The 18,679-nt window shown below is 39.5% G+C and overlaps 1 protein-coding gene across 1 annotated transcript; it reads left to right on the top strand.

Annotated features, from left to right (window-relative positions):
- The first annotated feature begins 2,065 nt into the window (after positions 1 to 2,065).
- On the top strand, positions 2,066 to 8,550 carry LOC122641322 (zinc finger AN1 and C2H2 domain-containing stress-associated protein 16-like). Its single transcript, XM_043834525.1, has 2 exons — positions 2,066 to 2,391; positions 7,585 to 8,550. The coding sequence occupies exons 1-2, from the start codon at positions 2,293 to 2,295 to the stop codon at positions 8,344 to 8,346; spliced, it is 861 nt and encodes a 286-aa protein (XP_043690460.1). The 5' UTR covers positions 2,066 to 2,292; the 3' UTR covers positions 8,347 to 8,550.
- The last annotated feature ends 10,129 nt before the right edge of the window (positions 8,551 to 18,679 follow it).

Here is an 18,679-nt window from a genome sequence, read left to right as displayed (position 1 = left end):
CTTAATCCAAAGCCATATATCTTTAAAATTTTTTGGTAATCATATCTAACCAAATGACTTTAAAATATTCCACTTTCCTATGTTTTCATTGGTTTTTTGGTAACTATCCAACGGAATGAAATTTATATGCCACTTTTCATAGGGGAAAATAAAAAATCTATAAATTTTCTTTGTATTTTTGGTAACCATCTAACAATTCTAACCTAATGACGTTTCATATTCCATTTTTCAGGTTTTTTCTATTTCCCTTTCTCAGTTTCCCTTTTCAACTCTTCAACTTCAACTCTTCAAGTGTGCAACCGAATTAGAACCGTAACCCGAAATCGAATTAGACCCGAATTGGAACTGTATTTGGAAACTGAATTAGAACCGTAATCAAACTGAACCGAGTAGGTTCAGATTCGGTTGGTGGTCCCAAAACCAACTTGCTTTTCGGTTCGGTTTCGGGTCACACCCTCAAGTCATGGAACCGAACCGAAACCAAACCGTTTGACACCCTTATATATGGGTTTGAGGTATTACAACCCGACCCCCATGAAAGGTAGAAATGCCTGTTCAGTTGATGCTTCCGTGCTTGCAGGGGCCATGTTCCCCCAAATAGAACTCCCCCACGACAACAAATTCCCCCCCCGACTTTATTTTAAGTATGGAATTTGGCTAGTCAAAATCTAGCAAAATCTAGACCTCCCCCCAGACCTTAGTTAGTAAATACGCGTATTATATGCATACCCGAATTTTTGAACGTATAATACTCCCGTCCCCATATTTTTTCGTATTTTTATAAAAAAAAATACGTTTTTTAATCGATCGAGTATTATACTTGTATAATAGGCGTATCATACGTTTTTTTTTTAATTTTAAAAAATACCCAAAAGATTAGAATTTAGGGAAACGATTTCACTTTCCCTTTCGTCCCTTTCGATTTGCGTTGAACATCCAACCGTAGCAAGCAACAGTAGCCACCCTCCATCTCCAATCATCCTCCCCATCTCCGTTCAACAAAGTGGCACTTAAGTCTTGGACTCTCCTCTTGTTTCTCTGGTCTTTGAACTTTGATGGTGGTAGTGAAGCAAATGAATCTGGTGTGATATTGGCAATAATGGCTCAATCTCTATTATATTTTATTCTTGTTTTTCTATCTCTTGTAGCTAATGTGTACAGTGGAGATCCATATCTGGAACTCTCCCTCTTGTCTTGTATTGGTTAATTAGTGGGAACTCATCCCCCTTCACAAGAACACATCTGGTTAAAAATATATGGTTATCTCATTGTAGATAGAAAGAAATGTACTGTTGGAAGAATGATTTAATGATAAGATAATCAACTTGCTCATCTCATTTTCAGACAATCTACATTCATTTCTTGTAGATTATTGATATTTTGATATGTTAAATGATAATCTTAGAGATGTTATATAGCATATTATATTATTGTGTTTATTTTAGTTCATAAAATCATGATATTATTTTGTTTATTAGGTGGTGAATGCATGTTATATAATGAATATATGTCCCTTTTTTTAAAAGTATTATTACTGTCTATGTCGTATTATATCCGTATTAAACGCGTACCGTATTATTATCGTATGTATTTTATGAAATCGGATTTTTGAAAAATATTATTACCGTCTAGTCCGTTTATTTTAAGTATGGAATTTGGGTAGTCGAAATCTAGCAAAATCTAGACCATTAAGTCATTAACTAGATATCCAATTTTTAGATTTGCTACATAACTAGGTGAGTGATAATTCTATGGATCCGCTACCTAGGAACTTAGGTTGTAGACCTTGATTCTATTTGATCAAGTTCGTCAATAAATTCATCTCGTTTATCGTCGGTCCAAAGAGAGCCCAAGAAAGTGGATTATCATTCAGAGCAATCTCATTGGTGGGGCCCCCATATTGAACGCAGTAGATTTACATGTACCTAATCCACTCTCTTGCTTATATGTTTTTCTTCAAGTAAGAAGTTGACGACGACAACGTTGTCGCCTTGGCTTAAACTTTAAAGTCGGTTTTAACTTTTAAGCTCCAAAAATTTAGCCCGAAACCGAATTTGTGGCCGTGTTTTTAAATCTCTCGTCTCATTGATTCCTTCTCAATAAAGAAACGATTTTCTACAAATCCAAAAAATTCCTCTGGTTTTCTCATAGACTTCCAAACTCCGATTCCGCGGGATCGGAAATCTTTCAGATTTTGGAAAATTTCTTCGGTAAAAGCCGGAGATTCAAAGTCTGAGACGCATACACTCCGTTGATTCCTCTTCAGACTCTTTGAGATATCTCTCCTGTCCGATGGGGACTCCTGAATTTCCCGATCTCGGCAAGCATTGCAGTGTCGGCGATTGTAATCAAATTGATTTTTTGCCCTTCACATGCGATAGTTGCAATCAGGTTTGATTGACTTCTCTCCATGATTTTCAATTCGCAATGTTCTTCGTCAGTTTCGTTAGATTTCTGGTTCAAGGAATTGGTTTAAGCGATGAGTTAAACCTGGATTATGATTGGATTGTAATGAAATTTTGTTTAACAGTTCATGAAACTTTGAGTTACGTCCGATTTACATGGCGCTGGTCACCATCATGTTCAGTGTATTTAAATGTCGTTTGCTGCAAGAGGAAATCATAAAATTGGAAGAAAAAAAAATTTGGGTGAATAATAAAATTGGAAAAATTATTAAGTGCGGATATGGGGAATTGAAGATTCAAAGTATAACACTCTCATATAAAGTTCTGAAAAAGCGGAGGTGAAATTGGAAAAAGAATCACATATGATCAATTAAGAATAAGAACCATACTCTCTTATGGACTATTTTGTCTTAATATTCTGATCTAGACTTGTAATTTTTATCTATAAGACCCCAACGCCGTCTGTATTAGTCTTCTTTGTTGTCACTGTAACTAACACATGATAGTCAATTCTGACATGCAAGTGTGTTCTATGCTTGCATTGATAATATCTGGCATATTAAGATTCGATTAGTTATTCTCTTTCTTCTTGTGTAAAAAGTGATGCCTGGGGAACTTCTGCATTTAGGAATTGTCAATGCAGACAGTATGTCGGCTCGGCCTTTTATAATTCTCATCTATGTGCCTGTTTTCCAAGTCAATATTTGTGATATTTATTTTTCTCCTGACTGGTACGAATTTCTTATATTTCTTGCTGTTCATTGAAAAGCTTCTGCGAAATTCTCAACTGCAGGAGTCTGCATATTAGATATTACCGCATAATCTTGAGTTTCCTATAGAATTGGTCTATCAGGTGGTTAATAAAAGGCTTTGAAATTTATGACGTAGAATGAAATATCGTAATGGTAGATGATGTTCTGGAGTGGTCCTCCCCCCCTACTTCACTTCCTTTGAGTGTGACAATCCCACCCATGGGTAACCCTTGGCTGCCAGTCTGTTGAAATGGTTGCTTGTAGAATTGGGTGAGGGATGCCAACTACATTGAGTCCCATGAATGTGAAGGATATGTTGCAATCATGGGATGCAATGGCTCGAGCAGTTACGATACGATATATATGAAGCTGAAGCTGATTGGTCTGATACTTGGCATACTCTAGCATTTTGGGCCATGATAACGCCTTGATTAGGGATGGCAATGAAGCAGGTTAAACCAATGTTCTGCCCTGCCCTTAATGGTTATGGTATATATGACTTATTGGGATAGGGTAGGGTATAGAATTAGAAATCCTTGGAGTCTGATTGCATCAGTTAGCATGTAAGTTGGTGAACACTGAATATTTCACATGGTGGTTATGGTTTTAGAAACCTGCTCGAAACCCACCATTGCCATCCTTATCCATGTTACCTCGTTCTTTTGTAGTTGCAAGGGGAGCTTAGGGAATGGTTTGTAGCGACTGCAGATCCCTGAGTGAGTTCTCTTAGGGCATAATGCTTTTGAAGGCAATACTTTAAGCCTTGCCCATTCATAAGGGACATGTTTCTATGAGATAGTTGGCGAATTAGCATTTTCTTGCCATATTGTGATGTAGTGGGAAGATTTGATTATTTCAATGCATGGTATGTAATTGGAAGGTGTCATAACTTTGTTGTCAAAGCCTAAGGTTCGTAAAGGCGAATTAAGGGGGAAATTAGGGGGAAACACTCCCCTCTAGCAAGTTGCTAACTGATGTGGCCTAAAAGTTTGAAACTCAAAAGCCAAAGGCTAAAGTTTTTATTAAAAAATTTTACTAACCTTTTAAGTTTTAATGACTAACTTAATATTTTACTAGTGGAAGACAGCTAAAGACTTATAACAAGATCGAAACACTTCAAAACAAATAACTTAGGATGGTTTCCCAAATAACCATAGGAGGTTGTGGGGTTTATTGGTTAACCAATCTATTTAACAAGATTTTGAACGCAAGGAAGATGCCAAATGAATGCAGGAGAAGCATTGTAGTCCCAATCTACAAAAATTAAGGTGGTATCCAAAACTGTAATAACGAGAAAAATCCTCTGTAGTGCACAGATCTGGTGGTGCACTGCGTTGCAGCCTTGCGAGCTCGACACGTGGATGATGCGACATTCAACGGTACCAATCTCGAGAAGAAAAAAAAAGGAAGTGCAATCGAGCTCGCATTGTTGGGTATCGCATCATCCATATGACGAGCTCGCAAGGTCACATCGCAGTGCACCGCCAGATCGGTGCACTGTAGAGGATTTTAGTCCTTGTAGTAACTATAGAAGCATGAAGCTAATGAGTGACACTATGACACTGTGGGAGAGGGTCATTGAAAGTTGAAACCTGTTTGAGAAGAGAGACTCATATCTCGATGTACCAATTTGGCTTTATGCCAAGTAGATCCACGACATAGGCTATCTACTTATTGAGGAGGCTCATGGAAAGATGTAGAGATTGCAAGAAGGATCTCCATATGGTCTTTATTGACTTGGAAAAAGCCTATCTATGATCAAGTCCCTAGAGATCTAATCCAACGTGTTCTAGTGAAGAGAGGGGTGGCGAGTAAATATGTGGATGTCACTAAAGATATGTATGAGGGCGTGATGACTAGTGTGAGATCTGTGGGAGGTTAGGACAAGGAATTTCCAATTACGATTGGGTTACTTCAGGGACCAGCCTTAAGTCCATACCTTTTTGCGCTTATCATGGACGATCTAACCAAGAGCATTCAAGACGAGGTCCCTTGGTGTATGCTCTTCGTTGATGATATCGTTCTGGTGGATGAGACAAAAGAAGGGATTAACTCTAAGTTAGAGCGCTGGAGGTCAACCTTGGAAACAAGAGGCTTCAAGATTAGTAGAACGAAGACGGAGTATATGATGTGTAATTTTAGTCACACTATGATGGATACTGATATGGTTCGAATTGAGGAAAGAGAGATACCGCAAAGTGACTACTTTAGATATTTGGGGTCAATCATAAATAAAGATGGTGACATAGAGGATGATGTTTCACAGAGAATTAAAGTGGGATGGTTGAAGTGGAGTGGTGAGTGTTGTGCGACCGACGTATCCCTTTAAAGCTTAAAGGAAAGTTCTATAGGACTGTTGTATGACCGGCCATGATGTATGTGGCAGAATGTTGGGTAGTTAAAAAGCGTCATATTGATAAGCTTTGTGTAGCAGAGATGAGGATGTTAAGATGTATTTGTGGAAAAACAAGGAAGGATAAAGTACGGAATGAACATATAAGAGCGGACTTGAGAGTTGGCCCGATCAAGGACAAGCTCCGAGAGAGTAGTTTAAGGTGGTATGGTCATATCCATCGGAGGCCTAGGGACGCCCCAGTAAGGAGGAGTGATATGATTCCAATTGAAGGAGCTAAAAGAGCTAGGGGCAGACCTAAAATGATCATATGCGAAGTGGTGAGGAAGGATATGCATAGTCTAGATCTTGTACCAAGTATGACCTCGGACAGAGCCTACTAGCGGGCAAGGATCTGATTTTTTGTATACAGCCTATTTTTGACATTCTAAACATAGTGCATGAACTATTTTCACAAAACACACACTCAAAAATGGTACCTGTGGTGTTTGACCCAAGTTTACTAGTGTATACACATTGTACTGAGAATCATAATATCATTTAAGTAAATGCTTTTGTATTTGTATTTCATTTATTTAAGATATTATTCATAAATAAGCAATGCCCCCTATTTGCATCCAATAAAAATAGTTAAAAAATAAAATTCCAAAAGGGTGAAAATTCAAACCCCTAATTCAAGAACAAAAACTGGATTTTCAGTCAAAGTTAATTCGGGGTACGCGAATGCTGTCAAAATGGCTCTGAATGAGAAAAAAATTTTAGACATCAAATCAAATGAATATTTTACCGCACTTATGGTTTTTAGCAATGTTTTACCATATTAAGATTTATGGAATTTATAGATTTGAGAAAAATTCCAACTTTAGAAAGTTGAAAATTTCACCGATTTGGTGTACGCGAATGCTGTCAAAATGGCTCTGAATGAAAATAATTTTTTAGACATCAAATCAAATTAATATTTTACCGCACTTATGGTTTTTAGCAATGTTTTACCATATTAAGATTTATGGAATTTATAAATTTGAGAAAACCCCCACATTAGAAAGTTGAAAATTTCACCTACCACTGAAAATCCAGTTTTTTTCTTGAATTGGGGGGGGGGGGGGAGGGGTTGAATTTTCACCCTTTTGGAATTTTATTTTTTAACTATTTTTATTGGATTCAAATAGGGGGTATTTGCTTATTTATGAATGAATTATCTTAAGCAAATGAAATACAAATACAAAAACATTTACTTAAATGATATTAGGCATAAATAAGTGCCTAGCCTGGTTTCTGGCATAAATAAGTGTCTGTCCTCAAGTTTCGATGGGGATAAATGACACTTATATAGGTATTCAGGTCAAAACCAGCGAAATATGGTTGAAACCAGCTGAAACTAGTCGGAACCTACCGAAACCATGAATTTTAAACTCCCTGCTTAACTCGTCTCGGTTTCTTGCGAAATCGAGATATCGTGGTGGTTTCGGTCGGTTTCGAACGAGTTCTTTTTCCATGGCTGCAAGGCGACACCAACAATGCAACCAAGGCTCTTGGACGCCTAGACAACGCCTTGAAAACTATGTTACCTAATGACCTTATGTCATCATCGTATGTGACATGTTCAAGGAAACATACAAAGTAACAGTGATTGTGCCAAAATTAAAATCATATCAGTAATAATTCAGAACCATACATGCAATTGCATAGAGTAACATGAGATTAGCTTTGCAAGGGCACACACTATCTAACGATGAAAGGGATGAATTTTTTTTTATCCTGTTGCTTTTTTTAAATGTCAAACCTGAGAATTTTTCTCGGGGTTGGGGAGGATTCAACTCTTAGAAGCATATATCAAAGAATGCAACCTCACTTGCTACTTTTGTAGTCAATCAAGCAGTTGAGTGATATTTGTTATTATTTAGATGCTCCTTTTATGGTCTTCATTTCCGTAATGTTATCAATCACATCCATTATTTATTAACATCCTACCTATTCTTATATTGGCCTGTTTATCTTCAATGTATTTCATTCTTACTTGTTGAAGTGTTTGTTTCTGAGTTCTGGTTCTTATATGTTTCTATATCATGTTCAGGTATTCTGTTTAGAGCACAGAAGTTATGTAAAGCACCATTGTCCGAAGGCTAACAAACAGGATGTCACAGTAGTCATTTGTCCACTTTGTGCTAAAGGAGTCCGCTTGATCCCTGATGAAGATCCAAACATCACTTGGGAGTCTCATGTGAACACTGAATGTGACCCGTCAAACTATGAGAAGGCAACAAAGAAAAAAAGGTGCCCTGTCCCTGGCTGCAGAGAAACTCTAACTTTCTCCAATATGATCAGATGTAGGGACTGCACCATAGATCATTGCTTGAAGCACAGGTTTGGACTTGACCACAAGTGTCCTGGGCCCAAGAAACCTGATTCAGGGTTCCCATTTATAGGTCTCCTGAATAGAAGTCAATCAAGACCAAGCAACAGTCCAGCTGTATCATCGTCAAAGTGGGCTACAAGCTTTCTAAATGCGGCTTCCTCTGTCAAAGCCTCAGCTGAAGCAGGCATGGCGAAGTTGAGTATTGCAACTACCCAAGCATTGCAGATGGCAAAAGATGGGATAGGGCCAAGCAGCAGTGGTAATGGGCATGTGGAAGAATGCCCACAGTGTCAAGCAAAGTTCATATCTGTTACATCTCTTATAGAGCATGTGGAGAGAGTCCATGAAAATGGAAGCAAACGAGCTGCGGTTAAAAAGGTGACAATTGATGCTTGCCCCAAATGTAGTAAAGGATTTCGAGATCCAGTATCTCTGGTGGAGCATCTTGAGAGGGATCATGGAGGAAATTCTAAAGCTTAAATGGTAAGGTTAATGAATTGATGATCTTATTAATGATTCAATGTATAATACACTTTAATGATAAGTTTGTGTATCTTCCTTTTGCCTTTACTTCAATTGTTTCAGGACCAATAGGCAACCTGGCCCATTAAAGCTTTAGAATTCATTCAAATCTTGTTATGTGTTTAAGGAATTGACTAGTTATAAATATCCTGAAGTTCTGAGTCATAATATTTGTTCATATGTTGGTCAGTTGGTGACTCTTTGTAAACATTGAACACGGACATTATGACTTGTGAAGACAATTAGCAAAAAAGTTGAGAAAACTTAGAATGAGAAAAATATCTTTGATGAAAGTTCTGTACTTACATCATAATAAAAAAAAAAAAAACAAAGAAATGAAGGTTCGGCAGGGATTCACTTTAACTAATGACTATTGTCATCTTGCCTTCAAAATTGCATTTCACAACACCTACTATTCCATGAAACCTCTAGTTACTTTTCTCATAAGGATATGAACACATTCAACTCCTTTTAATAGTCACAGCAGAACTAAACTGTACTAATGTAAACAAAATATTTATAAAACCCGTACGGCTGATTCACTCCAATAGTCATTGCTGTACAAAGAAAGTGTAGGACAGCCACAATGATGAACCTATATAAAAGATTCAACAAGGAAAACCGAGATGCAAAAGTAATAGACCCCACTATTAGGAGTGTATTAGTGTCCAACAGCTATTTCAAAATTTTGATCTACAATCTATCCACTTCAGAAAGTTCAATAGGATATGACCAGTCTGTAGGGAAGAAGCAGAAGTATGCAAATAAACTTGCCAGTTGGTATGACCTCACCTTAATTTCTTCTATTGTGTTCTTTCCAGAGATCCCATGAGATGTCATATGGGATCACTTTCCACAACCAACCTCTTTTAGGACCCTACTGAATTGAAGATCATGTACTGCAGAATCGATCCCGAACCAGTAAAACCAGCGAGAGATCACTCGCAACAGGATCGCATATAGGGACCTGATATGCTTGCTGGAACTTGAGAAGATGAAAGAAGGAAGAAAGGAAGTATATGACTTTGGAATCACCATCAAAGCCTGCGGGATTGAAATCACCACCAAACTCTACCTTAGAATCACCACCAAGTGCTGGAGCTGTGATGCAGATAAGTCACATAATGGGCTTATTTTATTGGAAATAATCCTTGGGTGGAGATATGTATACATTGGGCTTTTGATTCAATGTGTTTTCTTTGTAATGGGCCACTTTAATGGGCCCAAAATGTGGGTACAAGGAAAGCGTACTGGTTTAGGCTTTGTAGTAACTTATTTTATATTTTCTAGGCATTTTTATAAGTGTTTTCCTATTCCTAGGCTGTTAGTTGAGTCTTTTAATTTTTCTAAGTGTTAGTCTAGAGTCTAGTGTTAATCTTTTCATATTCCTAGATTTATGTATTATGTCTTTAATGTTTTATTGGTTTTAGTTTCTAGGTCTTAGGGATAGTTTTCCATGTCTAGGATTTGGTATCTATGTATGGGGAATTCCAAAGGGGTATTGGAATTCTAAGAGTCTACTTTAATGCTACTTGATGTACTCTAGGCTTTTTAAGCCTCCCCCCCCCTATATAATGCAAACCCATGGGTTGCTGTCAAAGGCACCCAATGAATTTTTACAGCAAACAATCTAAATATTTTCTTGTGTGACTAAAGAGGGCTTAGGTGAGATTCCTACATTGGGCCTAGGTGGGACTCTAGCTTGCCAAAGTTATCCTACTATCTTCAACATTCATCATTCATCATTCATCATCCATCACCATTTGCACCACTACCACCTTCATCATTCAAACACCAACACATCAGGATCAGAACTAAACCAAATCCGACCCAAGCTGTCCAACACCCACCCCTGTTCTCTTCCAGATTCAATCTTGGCTTGCTTACCCTCTCGGGTTTGCATCAAGCTGCTTCACCACAGTCCAAGGACAGCCTCACCACTGACAAAAAGAGGGAAACCCCAGTTTTCTCAATAACTCAAATTGTGGGTGGCTCTGCCTCTTTATTTATAATGTGCGTGGTATTACAAAATGAGTAACTCTCCCTACTTGGCTACTAAGTATCTTACGAAATAGTAACTCTAAAAAATAGCAACTCTTCTAGAAAGAAGATATAATTGCTATCACACAAAATAAAACCAAAATAGCAACTCCTAGATTCCTATTGACTTGGCAACTAAATCTATTACAAAATAGATACTAGAATAAAGGAGCTATAGCAAAATAGAACCTAAAGTAGTAGTGGATCTAACAGAATATCCCAGCCAGCAATCTTCTAGATAATCTCCTCTCCACACAAACCACATGGGCCCCACTCAAATCTTCATTCAATCTTCTAGAAGAACATCCACAAGTGCTGGTCATGGGACTTACTATATCCAGAACCAGGTCTAGTTTTGGGTCTGGTTCTTTCTCCTCCTACGCCGGCACTGTTTGAGCTCTGCATCATCATGAGATGATATCCTTGTAACTTTACTGGAGGGACTCAATCAATACCAAAGAGATCCAAGAACTACCTCATGATGCTGATTTCCACCCAAGTTCTCAACCATTTGTTCCTCCTTCAAACAGATACAACATTGACTAGCCATCTGAAACTTCCTATTGTATTATGAGTACAGGGGTAGTTCAGTCTTTTTGGTCATTTTATTGTTATCCTACTGTAACCCTACTTCATACTATTATAAATAAAGGGGCTAGTGTCATTATGGACACAAGTCATAATTTCCCAAATCACAACATGGTATCAGAGCAGAGTTCCAACTTGGGATCTTCAATGACCGAGTCTCTCTCTTTCTCTCTCTCTTCCCTCCATACCCTAAGCACTGCCACCTCTTCTTATCTTTCCGCCTCCACACAACGCCGTCACCACTTTCCGCCGCCGGAAAGCATTTCCACCTCTCTTGGAACCATGAGCCCTTTGTCACCCTTGGTGGTGATTATTCTGTCCCATCAAGGGCCCCTTTGGCTTGATCCCTATGGTTTAAACTTAGATCAGATGGTTTATTCTTAGGTCTGATTTTTTGGTTGTTCATGCTACCTTTTTCTTGTGGCATGCTTTGGTGATTTCTTCCAGCGCTTTTGTTCGTGCAGTTGCTTTTTTATATTATCTGTTTCAGATGGAGGGAACAGGTATGTCAACAACTTCAACCATATCTCCTGTTTTGGATGGAAGAAACAACCGTCATGATTTTCCTACCATTCCTGTGTGCTCCGTTAAACTTGATGGGAGTAATTATTTGATGTTGTCGAAGTCTTGCTTTCTTTCTATCAGTTCCCGTGGTTTTTCTAAGTATCTCACGGGTGATTTGGAGAAGCCTACAACTGCCGATGCTGTACAGAAGTGGTGCTCTAACAACTCTCTTGTTATGGCCTTCCTGTTGAATTCGTTGCAATCCCAGGGGATGTCTTTTACTTGATACTGCTGCTCAGATCTAGCAAGCTGCAAAGGAAACCAATTCCCAGGTTGGGAATGCTGCCCAGGTGTATGAGTTGAAACAGAAAATCAGTGGCACCAAGCAGAAGGAGATGACCCTCTCTCAGTATTATTCAGAGTTACGAGGTATGTGGCAGGAACTTGATTTTTATGAAGATTATCATCCCCTTTGTCCTGGTGATGCTTTTGTTTTTAAGAAATGGGAAGATAAACTTCGTGTCTATGAGTTCCTCGCTGGCCTGAACATCGACTTTGATCCGATTAGGGCTCATGACCTGAATTGTGAACTCTTTCCAACTTTGACCCAGGCCTACTCTTTGGTGCAGTCTAAGGATAGTCGACGTGTTGCCATGTTACAACCAAATTCCCAAGAAAGGTCCGCCCTATTTTCTGGTTCTCAATCTCGTGGAGGGAGTTCTTCCTACCGATCTGGTGATCGTAGGTAGACTATGAAAGAGGTTCTGAAGTGTGACTATTGTGGTAAGGAGTTCCACACCAAAGATCATTGTTGGAAACTTCAAGGGCGTCCTGAAACTAGTACTTGCCGTGGGCGTGGTGGTTGTACCGGAGGACATTGCTGTGGTACTCCATCTCTTGCCCACCACACTGAGACTACTACTGCGGGTTCTACGGGTCCTACCGAATCACCTTTTTCCCAGGAGCAGCTCTCTATGCTACGCCACATGATGGCCCAGCTTTCGACTCCGTCTGTTGGACTATCTACCTCTCTGCCAATTCATTATGAGATCTGGTTCCTCTTCCTCCCACTAAAAGACCTGTAGGCTGCAAGTAGGTGTTTTCTGTTAAACAACATGCTGATGGGACTGTGGATCAGTACAAGGCTCGATTGGTTGCCAAAGGCTTTATTCAGACGTATGGCATCGACTACCAGGAGACCTTTGCCCCTATTGCCAAGATGAACACCATCCACGTTATTATTTCATGTGCAGTGAATTGTGGATGGGAGATGCAGCAACTTGATGTCAAGAGTACCTTCCTCCATGGGGAGCTGCAAAAAGAGGTGTATATGGATGTTCCTCCTGAGTTCTCTTCTCCATAGACTCAAAGGGAGGTGTGTAAGCTAAAGAAGACATTATATGGGTTGAAGCAAACACCACGGGCTTCGTTTGGTCGATTTCATAGAGCTATGGTGTCAGTGGGATACAAACAGAGCAATGCTGATCACACCTTATTTGTTAAGTGGGTTGGTGATCACCATAGCATTCTAATTGTATATGTTGGTGATATAGTTGTTTTTTGGAAAGATCCTACTGAGATAGCTACTCTGAGACAAGTGTGCTCGCTTGCAAGCTTGCATAGACTCCTCTCGAGGCTAATTTCCATTTGAAAGCTAAGGACGGTGAGCCGGTCGATAAGGGGAGATATCAACGTCTGGTCGGACAACTCATTTATTTGTCCCATACCAGGATGGACATAGCCTATGCTGTGAGTTTGGTGAGTCAGTACATGCACGACCCTTGTGTTTCTCATATGAAGGTAGTCTTTCGGATTCTTAGGTACCTGAAGTCAGTCCCAGGGAAGGGTATTCTTTTTTCACCTCATGATAACATGCGTGTAGAGTCTTTTATTGATGTAGACGGGGCTGGTTCACTAGATGACAAGAGATCAACGTCTGGGTATTACACTCTTGAATGGCGGTAACCTTGTCATCTGGCGTAGTAAAAAGCTGACTGTGGTAGCTCGGTCCAGTACGGAGGTTGAATTTCGTGCTATGGCACATGGTGTTTGTGAGTTGTTATGGCTTTAGGGTCTCCTTTGTGATTTGGGTCTTCCTGTCCATGTTCCTATGATGTTATACTGTGACGTGAAGTCTGCGATCAACATTGAACATAACCCCGTTCAACATGTTGAGATTGATCGCCACTTCATCAAGGAAAAGCTGGAGCAAGGTCTTATCTGTACTCCTTTTGTGAAGTCCAATGAGCAATTAGCAGATGTCCTCACAAAAGGAATTGGCAGTAAAGTGTTTCATCCGATTTTGTGCAAGTTGGGCATGTGTGATATCTATGCTTCAACTTGAGGGGGAGTATTGTAATTCCGCCCTCTGCCCAGTCCCCACTGCCCCACACCCCACTACCTTGGGCGGTGGTGGTGTTTCAATTGTGGATGGTACTTCACCTTTGTACAAGGCTTCATCTATCTGGCATTGTTATATTTCTAGGGCTTCATCACCAAGCAGATGGTGAACCCATGGAAGACCTATGTGAAGCTCTCCGCACTTCGAATGGGTCTCATGGACTAACCAAGGTGGTTCTTTGGCTTTTCTTAATTACCCCGTTCAACTCATGTTCAAATCTACAAAGGTTTCTCCTCGCTTTCAATTGGACTTTTCTAAACTAAAGTTTGAAATTTTATAAAAGATTTTACTGGTCCTCTGTTTCTTCTCATTCTTGGAGTTGTTTGTTTATGGTTGTGGGAGTACAGGTGTTGTCGATGATGGTAATGGGTGCTTTCATTCCAGGTCCTGCTATACTTCTCTGCCCTGCTTTTTGTAATGGGTGTAACCCTCTTCACCTTAGCCGATGCTCATACATCTCCCAACTTAGGTGTGATCGGTGTTATAATGGTGACTGGTGCTTTGGTCATGGACTCCTCTTTTGGGTAATTTACAAGGAGCAATATTTACCTTGAATCCCGAAACCACAGGTGGTGCTCGTTCCCTTTCATAATTCCGGCCTTATGTGTTTTAAATGTGAAAAAAATGGTTCATTATGTTCTTTCTAATTATTCTAGTTTCATAATTTTTCAGACCGATGGAGATGCTATTCTGCTCAACTGTTGTTGGGCTGCCTTTCTTGATTCTGCCCATGCTTTTGGGTAGGAGCAGGGGAGAGTGACTGAGTGAGGGCGGGGAGGGGCGGGGGGGTTAGAGGCAGGGTTTAGAGAGAGAGAGAGAGATCATCAATCTTTTCCTTTGAGTTGCATAGAAGTCCAAAAACCAATCATGAACCCTAGATTTATGCCACTGCTGCCTTCTCAGCTTGGGTTGGACCACCACAATCGCCGAAGGAATCTCCCCTTCCTCCCTTCGAATGAGCGAAATTGCCGATGGTCTCTGTGTCCTGTTATTTTGTTCCTTTGTTTCCCCTTTATGATTTGAATCCCAAACTTATTGATGGCATGTACGCCATGTGTTGTTGGCTCTTGAAATGAGTAAGAGCTTGAGATACGCTTCTGAAACAAACGCTATGGTCTGATGTTGGCTCTTGAAAGGAGTAAGGGCTGGAGTGTGGGAGTGGGTGTGCAAGTGCAGGGGCAGCAGCAGGCTGGTAGTAGTAAGAGAGGCAACAACAGCATGGTGTCCTTGGACCTGATGGTATGGGTAAAATTGAAAAAAAATGAAAAAGACACCCCAAACATAGTTTTGAAAACGTGAGGTAGCTAGGTATAGTTTCTCTAAATGTTAGGTACCTAGATAGAATGTACCCTTTAAATTTTTTTAATTTATTTTTGGAGGGTGGGGGTAGGGGTGGTGGAGGGAGAGGGGAGTTCCATGGTATTTAAACTCCTTGAAGCCATTAAGAGGCTTGATTCAGATTTCAGAGAATAGGTTTGGTCATTAAAGATTACATTCAAACAATTTTATCTGGGTGGATTGACTAAGAAAATTTGTAAGGTTTTGATATTGGGATGAACAATTTTTTTATAACTGAGGTACTGAGTGAAATATATTTACCAAAAAAAAACAGGGACTCAGTGAAATGACAATGGAAGAGAGTTTGTGTTTTTTTTTTTTTTGGGATGAAGAGGAAAAATTAAGAAAAATTAAGAAAGTAGATTAACTACACAGCTAATGTCTGGATTAAGGATTTGGGGTCTCTTGCTGCGCAGGGCTGCCCCAAGTGCAGACACAGAAAGGCGCTCAATGACCACCTTACCCCTGCCTGAGCGTCTTGCCCAAGTTGGGGTTAAGGCGGTCATTTCGCTCCTTTCTATGTCTGCACAGCAGGGCAGTTGGGGCAGCTGCGCTGTAGACGACCCGGATCCTTGGATTAAACCTATCTAATCTTAACCTATGAGTCCTAGCTTTTCTAGCTAAAGCATTACGTGATAGTTATTATGCTATTATTACATCACCACTACTTCCCACAAATTAGAAACAAAATGATCACGCCCAACCAGCCTTATTAAATGAAGAATTAAAATCACCAGCAAATAGAACTAGGGAATGATTCATAGTTGAAATTTTAAGAGTGTTGAAAGCCTCAATTACAGTGATATATTCCAGCTTTCGCTTAGATTGAAATGGAGAGATGTTAAAATCAAGGATCCATCGTTCAACATAAACAGATTAGCTATGGGATCTGACATAGTTTTTTGAATATTCAGTTCAAACCTATGTATCCAAACAAAGTGAGTTGTTATAGTTAATATACTAAAAAAACCAGCTATAATATGCTCTAAAGAAGTACAAATTTGAAACAGAGAAGACCCCGTGAGCAGCTCCATTTTCAGACCCAAAATTACCCCAATCCGATTCTTTTGATGAATTCGAATTGAAGAAACAAGTGAACTACAGATTCAATACACTAAGGCGTACCCAGTGCATGAGGCTCCCGCCATTGTGAGGCCTAGGGAGGGTCATAATGTACACAGCTTTACCCCTGTTTTTGCTGAGAGGTTGTTCCCAGCTTATGACCACTTTACAGTGGAGCAACTTTACCCCGTTGCACCAAGGCCCACCCTCTACATATTCAATACTCTGATTACACAAAATGCATACTCTCCATATATCTAGCAAGCTTCCACAGTTTCACAAGGAATCTCTTTATGTAAGACAAAAAACTTTAAATTTTGGCTGGGGTATAAATTATACTGTGTTTGGTATGCATTTTAGGTTGATTTCGCATTCTTGAATGATTTTATCATCCAAGAATGTGAAATCGACCGAGAATGCATTCCATGGATACATACCAAACACAGCCTAATAAGTTTCTATAAGAATTTTCACCAACAATCAATTCTTCTTGTTGAAGTCACACCTCTCCCTTACCTATGATGATTTCTCAAGAAAGTAACAACCCCCCTAGTTGAGAGGGAAGCAATTTTAGTGGTAACACAACACCAGTGGTCATCGCCATTTACTCTTGGAATTTTAATCTCAGGATAGCAGCAAAAATATCATGCGAGACAAAATGTGATGATGTGAAATGTTCCGTTACCCATTTCTAATAAAATCATTTTACAATCTTCAAAAAAGGGTGTTCCATATAAGTAGGGGGACGCAAAACCCTTCTATGTAAGGTATCCATGTATCTTTCCAAAACAAAAAAAAAAAATGTATCTTTCCAAAACATGGCTGATACCCCATCTCCGATTCTTTTATAAGCCAGCTGGGGAAGGATAGGGATCACACTCGCTACACTAGTCCATGACCAATCACATTTCTTTTTTCCTAAATTCCTAGTCCAACAATGATTTATTATGAAAATACTTGGCCCTCAAAACTTATTGTTAGTGGCAACATCTCTCAGCCCTAATTACCCTTCTTTTTTGGAGAACAAAGCTTCTCCAGGCAATATACATACCTTATTTTTTGTTGTCAGTCCCTCCCCACCAAAAATTTGCATATATCGAATCAAGCTTATGACACACATAAGCATCCAGTAAGGCTGCGTTTGGTAACCATCTCGGGGAATAGTTCTTTTGTCCTTCCGTTTTGCGGGAACAAAAGAACACCTGAAAATTGTTTGCCAAATCCAATTTCTTCTTCTGTTCTCGCATAACGAATTAGATCAAAAACCCTCAAACGAATACGTTTGCAAGTACAAGTTTTACATGTTTTGCAAATGGGAAGACCATATGATGAGCTTTCCAACTAGTTAATCTTTACTCTACTTGATCAAAAATTGTATCTAAGCCCTTCACCTTTGACCTTGGATAAAAGAGATTAGTACCAAGATAAATAGCATCAACCCCTATTCGTTTAGAATTAGGTTCTTTTCCTCTCCACTGTGGCTAACCACCCCATCCCATCTCACACCCTAAAGGTGATCCTCACACCCCATGGATGATGTGAGATAAGGTAGTGTGATTACTTGCAGGGAGGGGATCCGGACTCATTTATTTAACCTTTAACAAATCACATCTTTTAGCATTTGGGGCGATGTTTTTACTAAAATGCACCCCTTTTATCAAAATTAGTATTTGTCCAGAATGGCTAGAAAAAAGATCAAGATCAAGCATAGCTTGAATTGAAACTACATCTTCCTTAGTGGCCTGACAAAAAATAAATGTATTGTTTGCAAAAAGTGAACGTGATATCTTAGGGCGTGTCTAGAGATCTTAATACCCTTAAAGAATCCTAACTCTATATACACTCCAAGCAATTTAGATAAAACCTCCATAACAATGATAACAATAATGAGGGCATTCTTGTCTAATTCCCCTTGAGTGATCAATATTTTCAGAACAACTCCCTCCCTTCCAATTTGATTCAATAAAGAAAAGAGAGAGAGAGACAACAATGAGAACAAAATGGAAACCACCTCCGCCTCCAAGCCCTAAAATCCTCCACTTGCCCAAAAGAACTTGCAGTAAAGCAACCAAACCAGCCATCGGTAGGTCGATCGTTGGCAGGGAACCTGATTCTCTTCGCAATCGCAAAGAGAAGTTAGGGAGAATGTTCGATCAAGAGAGGTCTTTCTCTCATAATGTTCCGATCGTCCTGTTGAACGGTGGGGACTCCGAGACGAGAGGGAAGGTTGAGGACTTTGATTATGGATATGCAGCGAGTGAGCGGTTTGAATCATGGATTTAGTGCACGGTATCTTGGATTGGGTTCGAGTTTCGACTATACCGAAACCGATGCAATACTAATACAGATAGGCACAAA

Source organism: Telopea speciosissima, chromosome 10 (genome assembly GCF_018873765.1).
Source record: "Telopea speciosissima isolate NSW1024214 ecotype Mountain lineage chromosome 10, Tspe_v1, whole genome shotgun sequence".
In the NCBI taxonomy this organism is placed as follows: Eukaryota; Viridiplantae; Streptophyta; class Magnoliopsida; order Proteales; family Proteaceae; genus Telopea; species Telopea speciosissima.
This window is presented reverse-complemented; position numbering and strand designations above follow the sequence as displayed.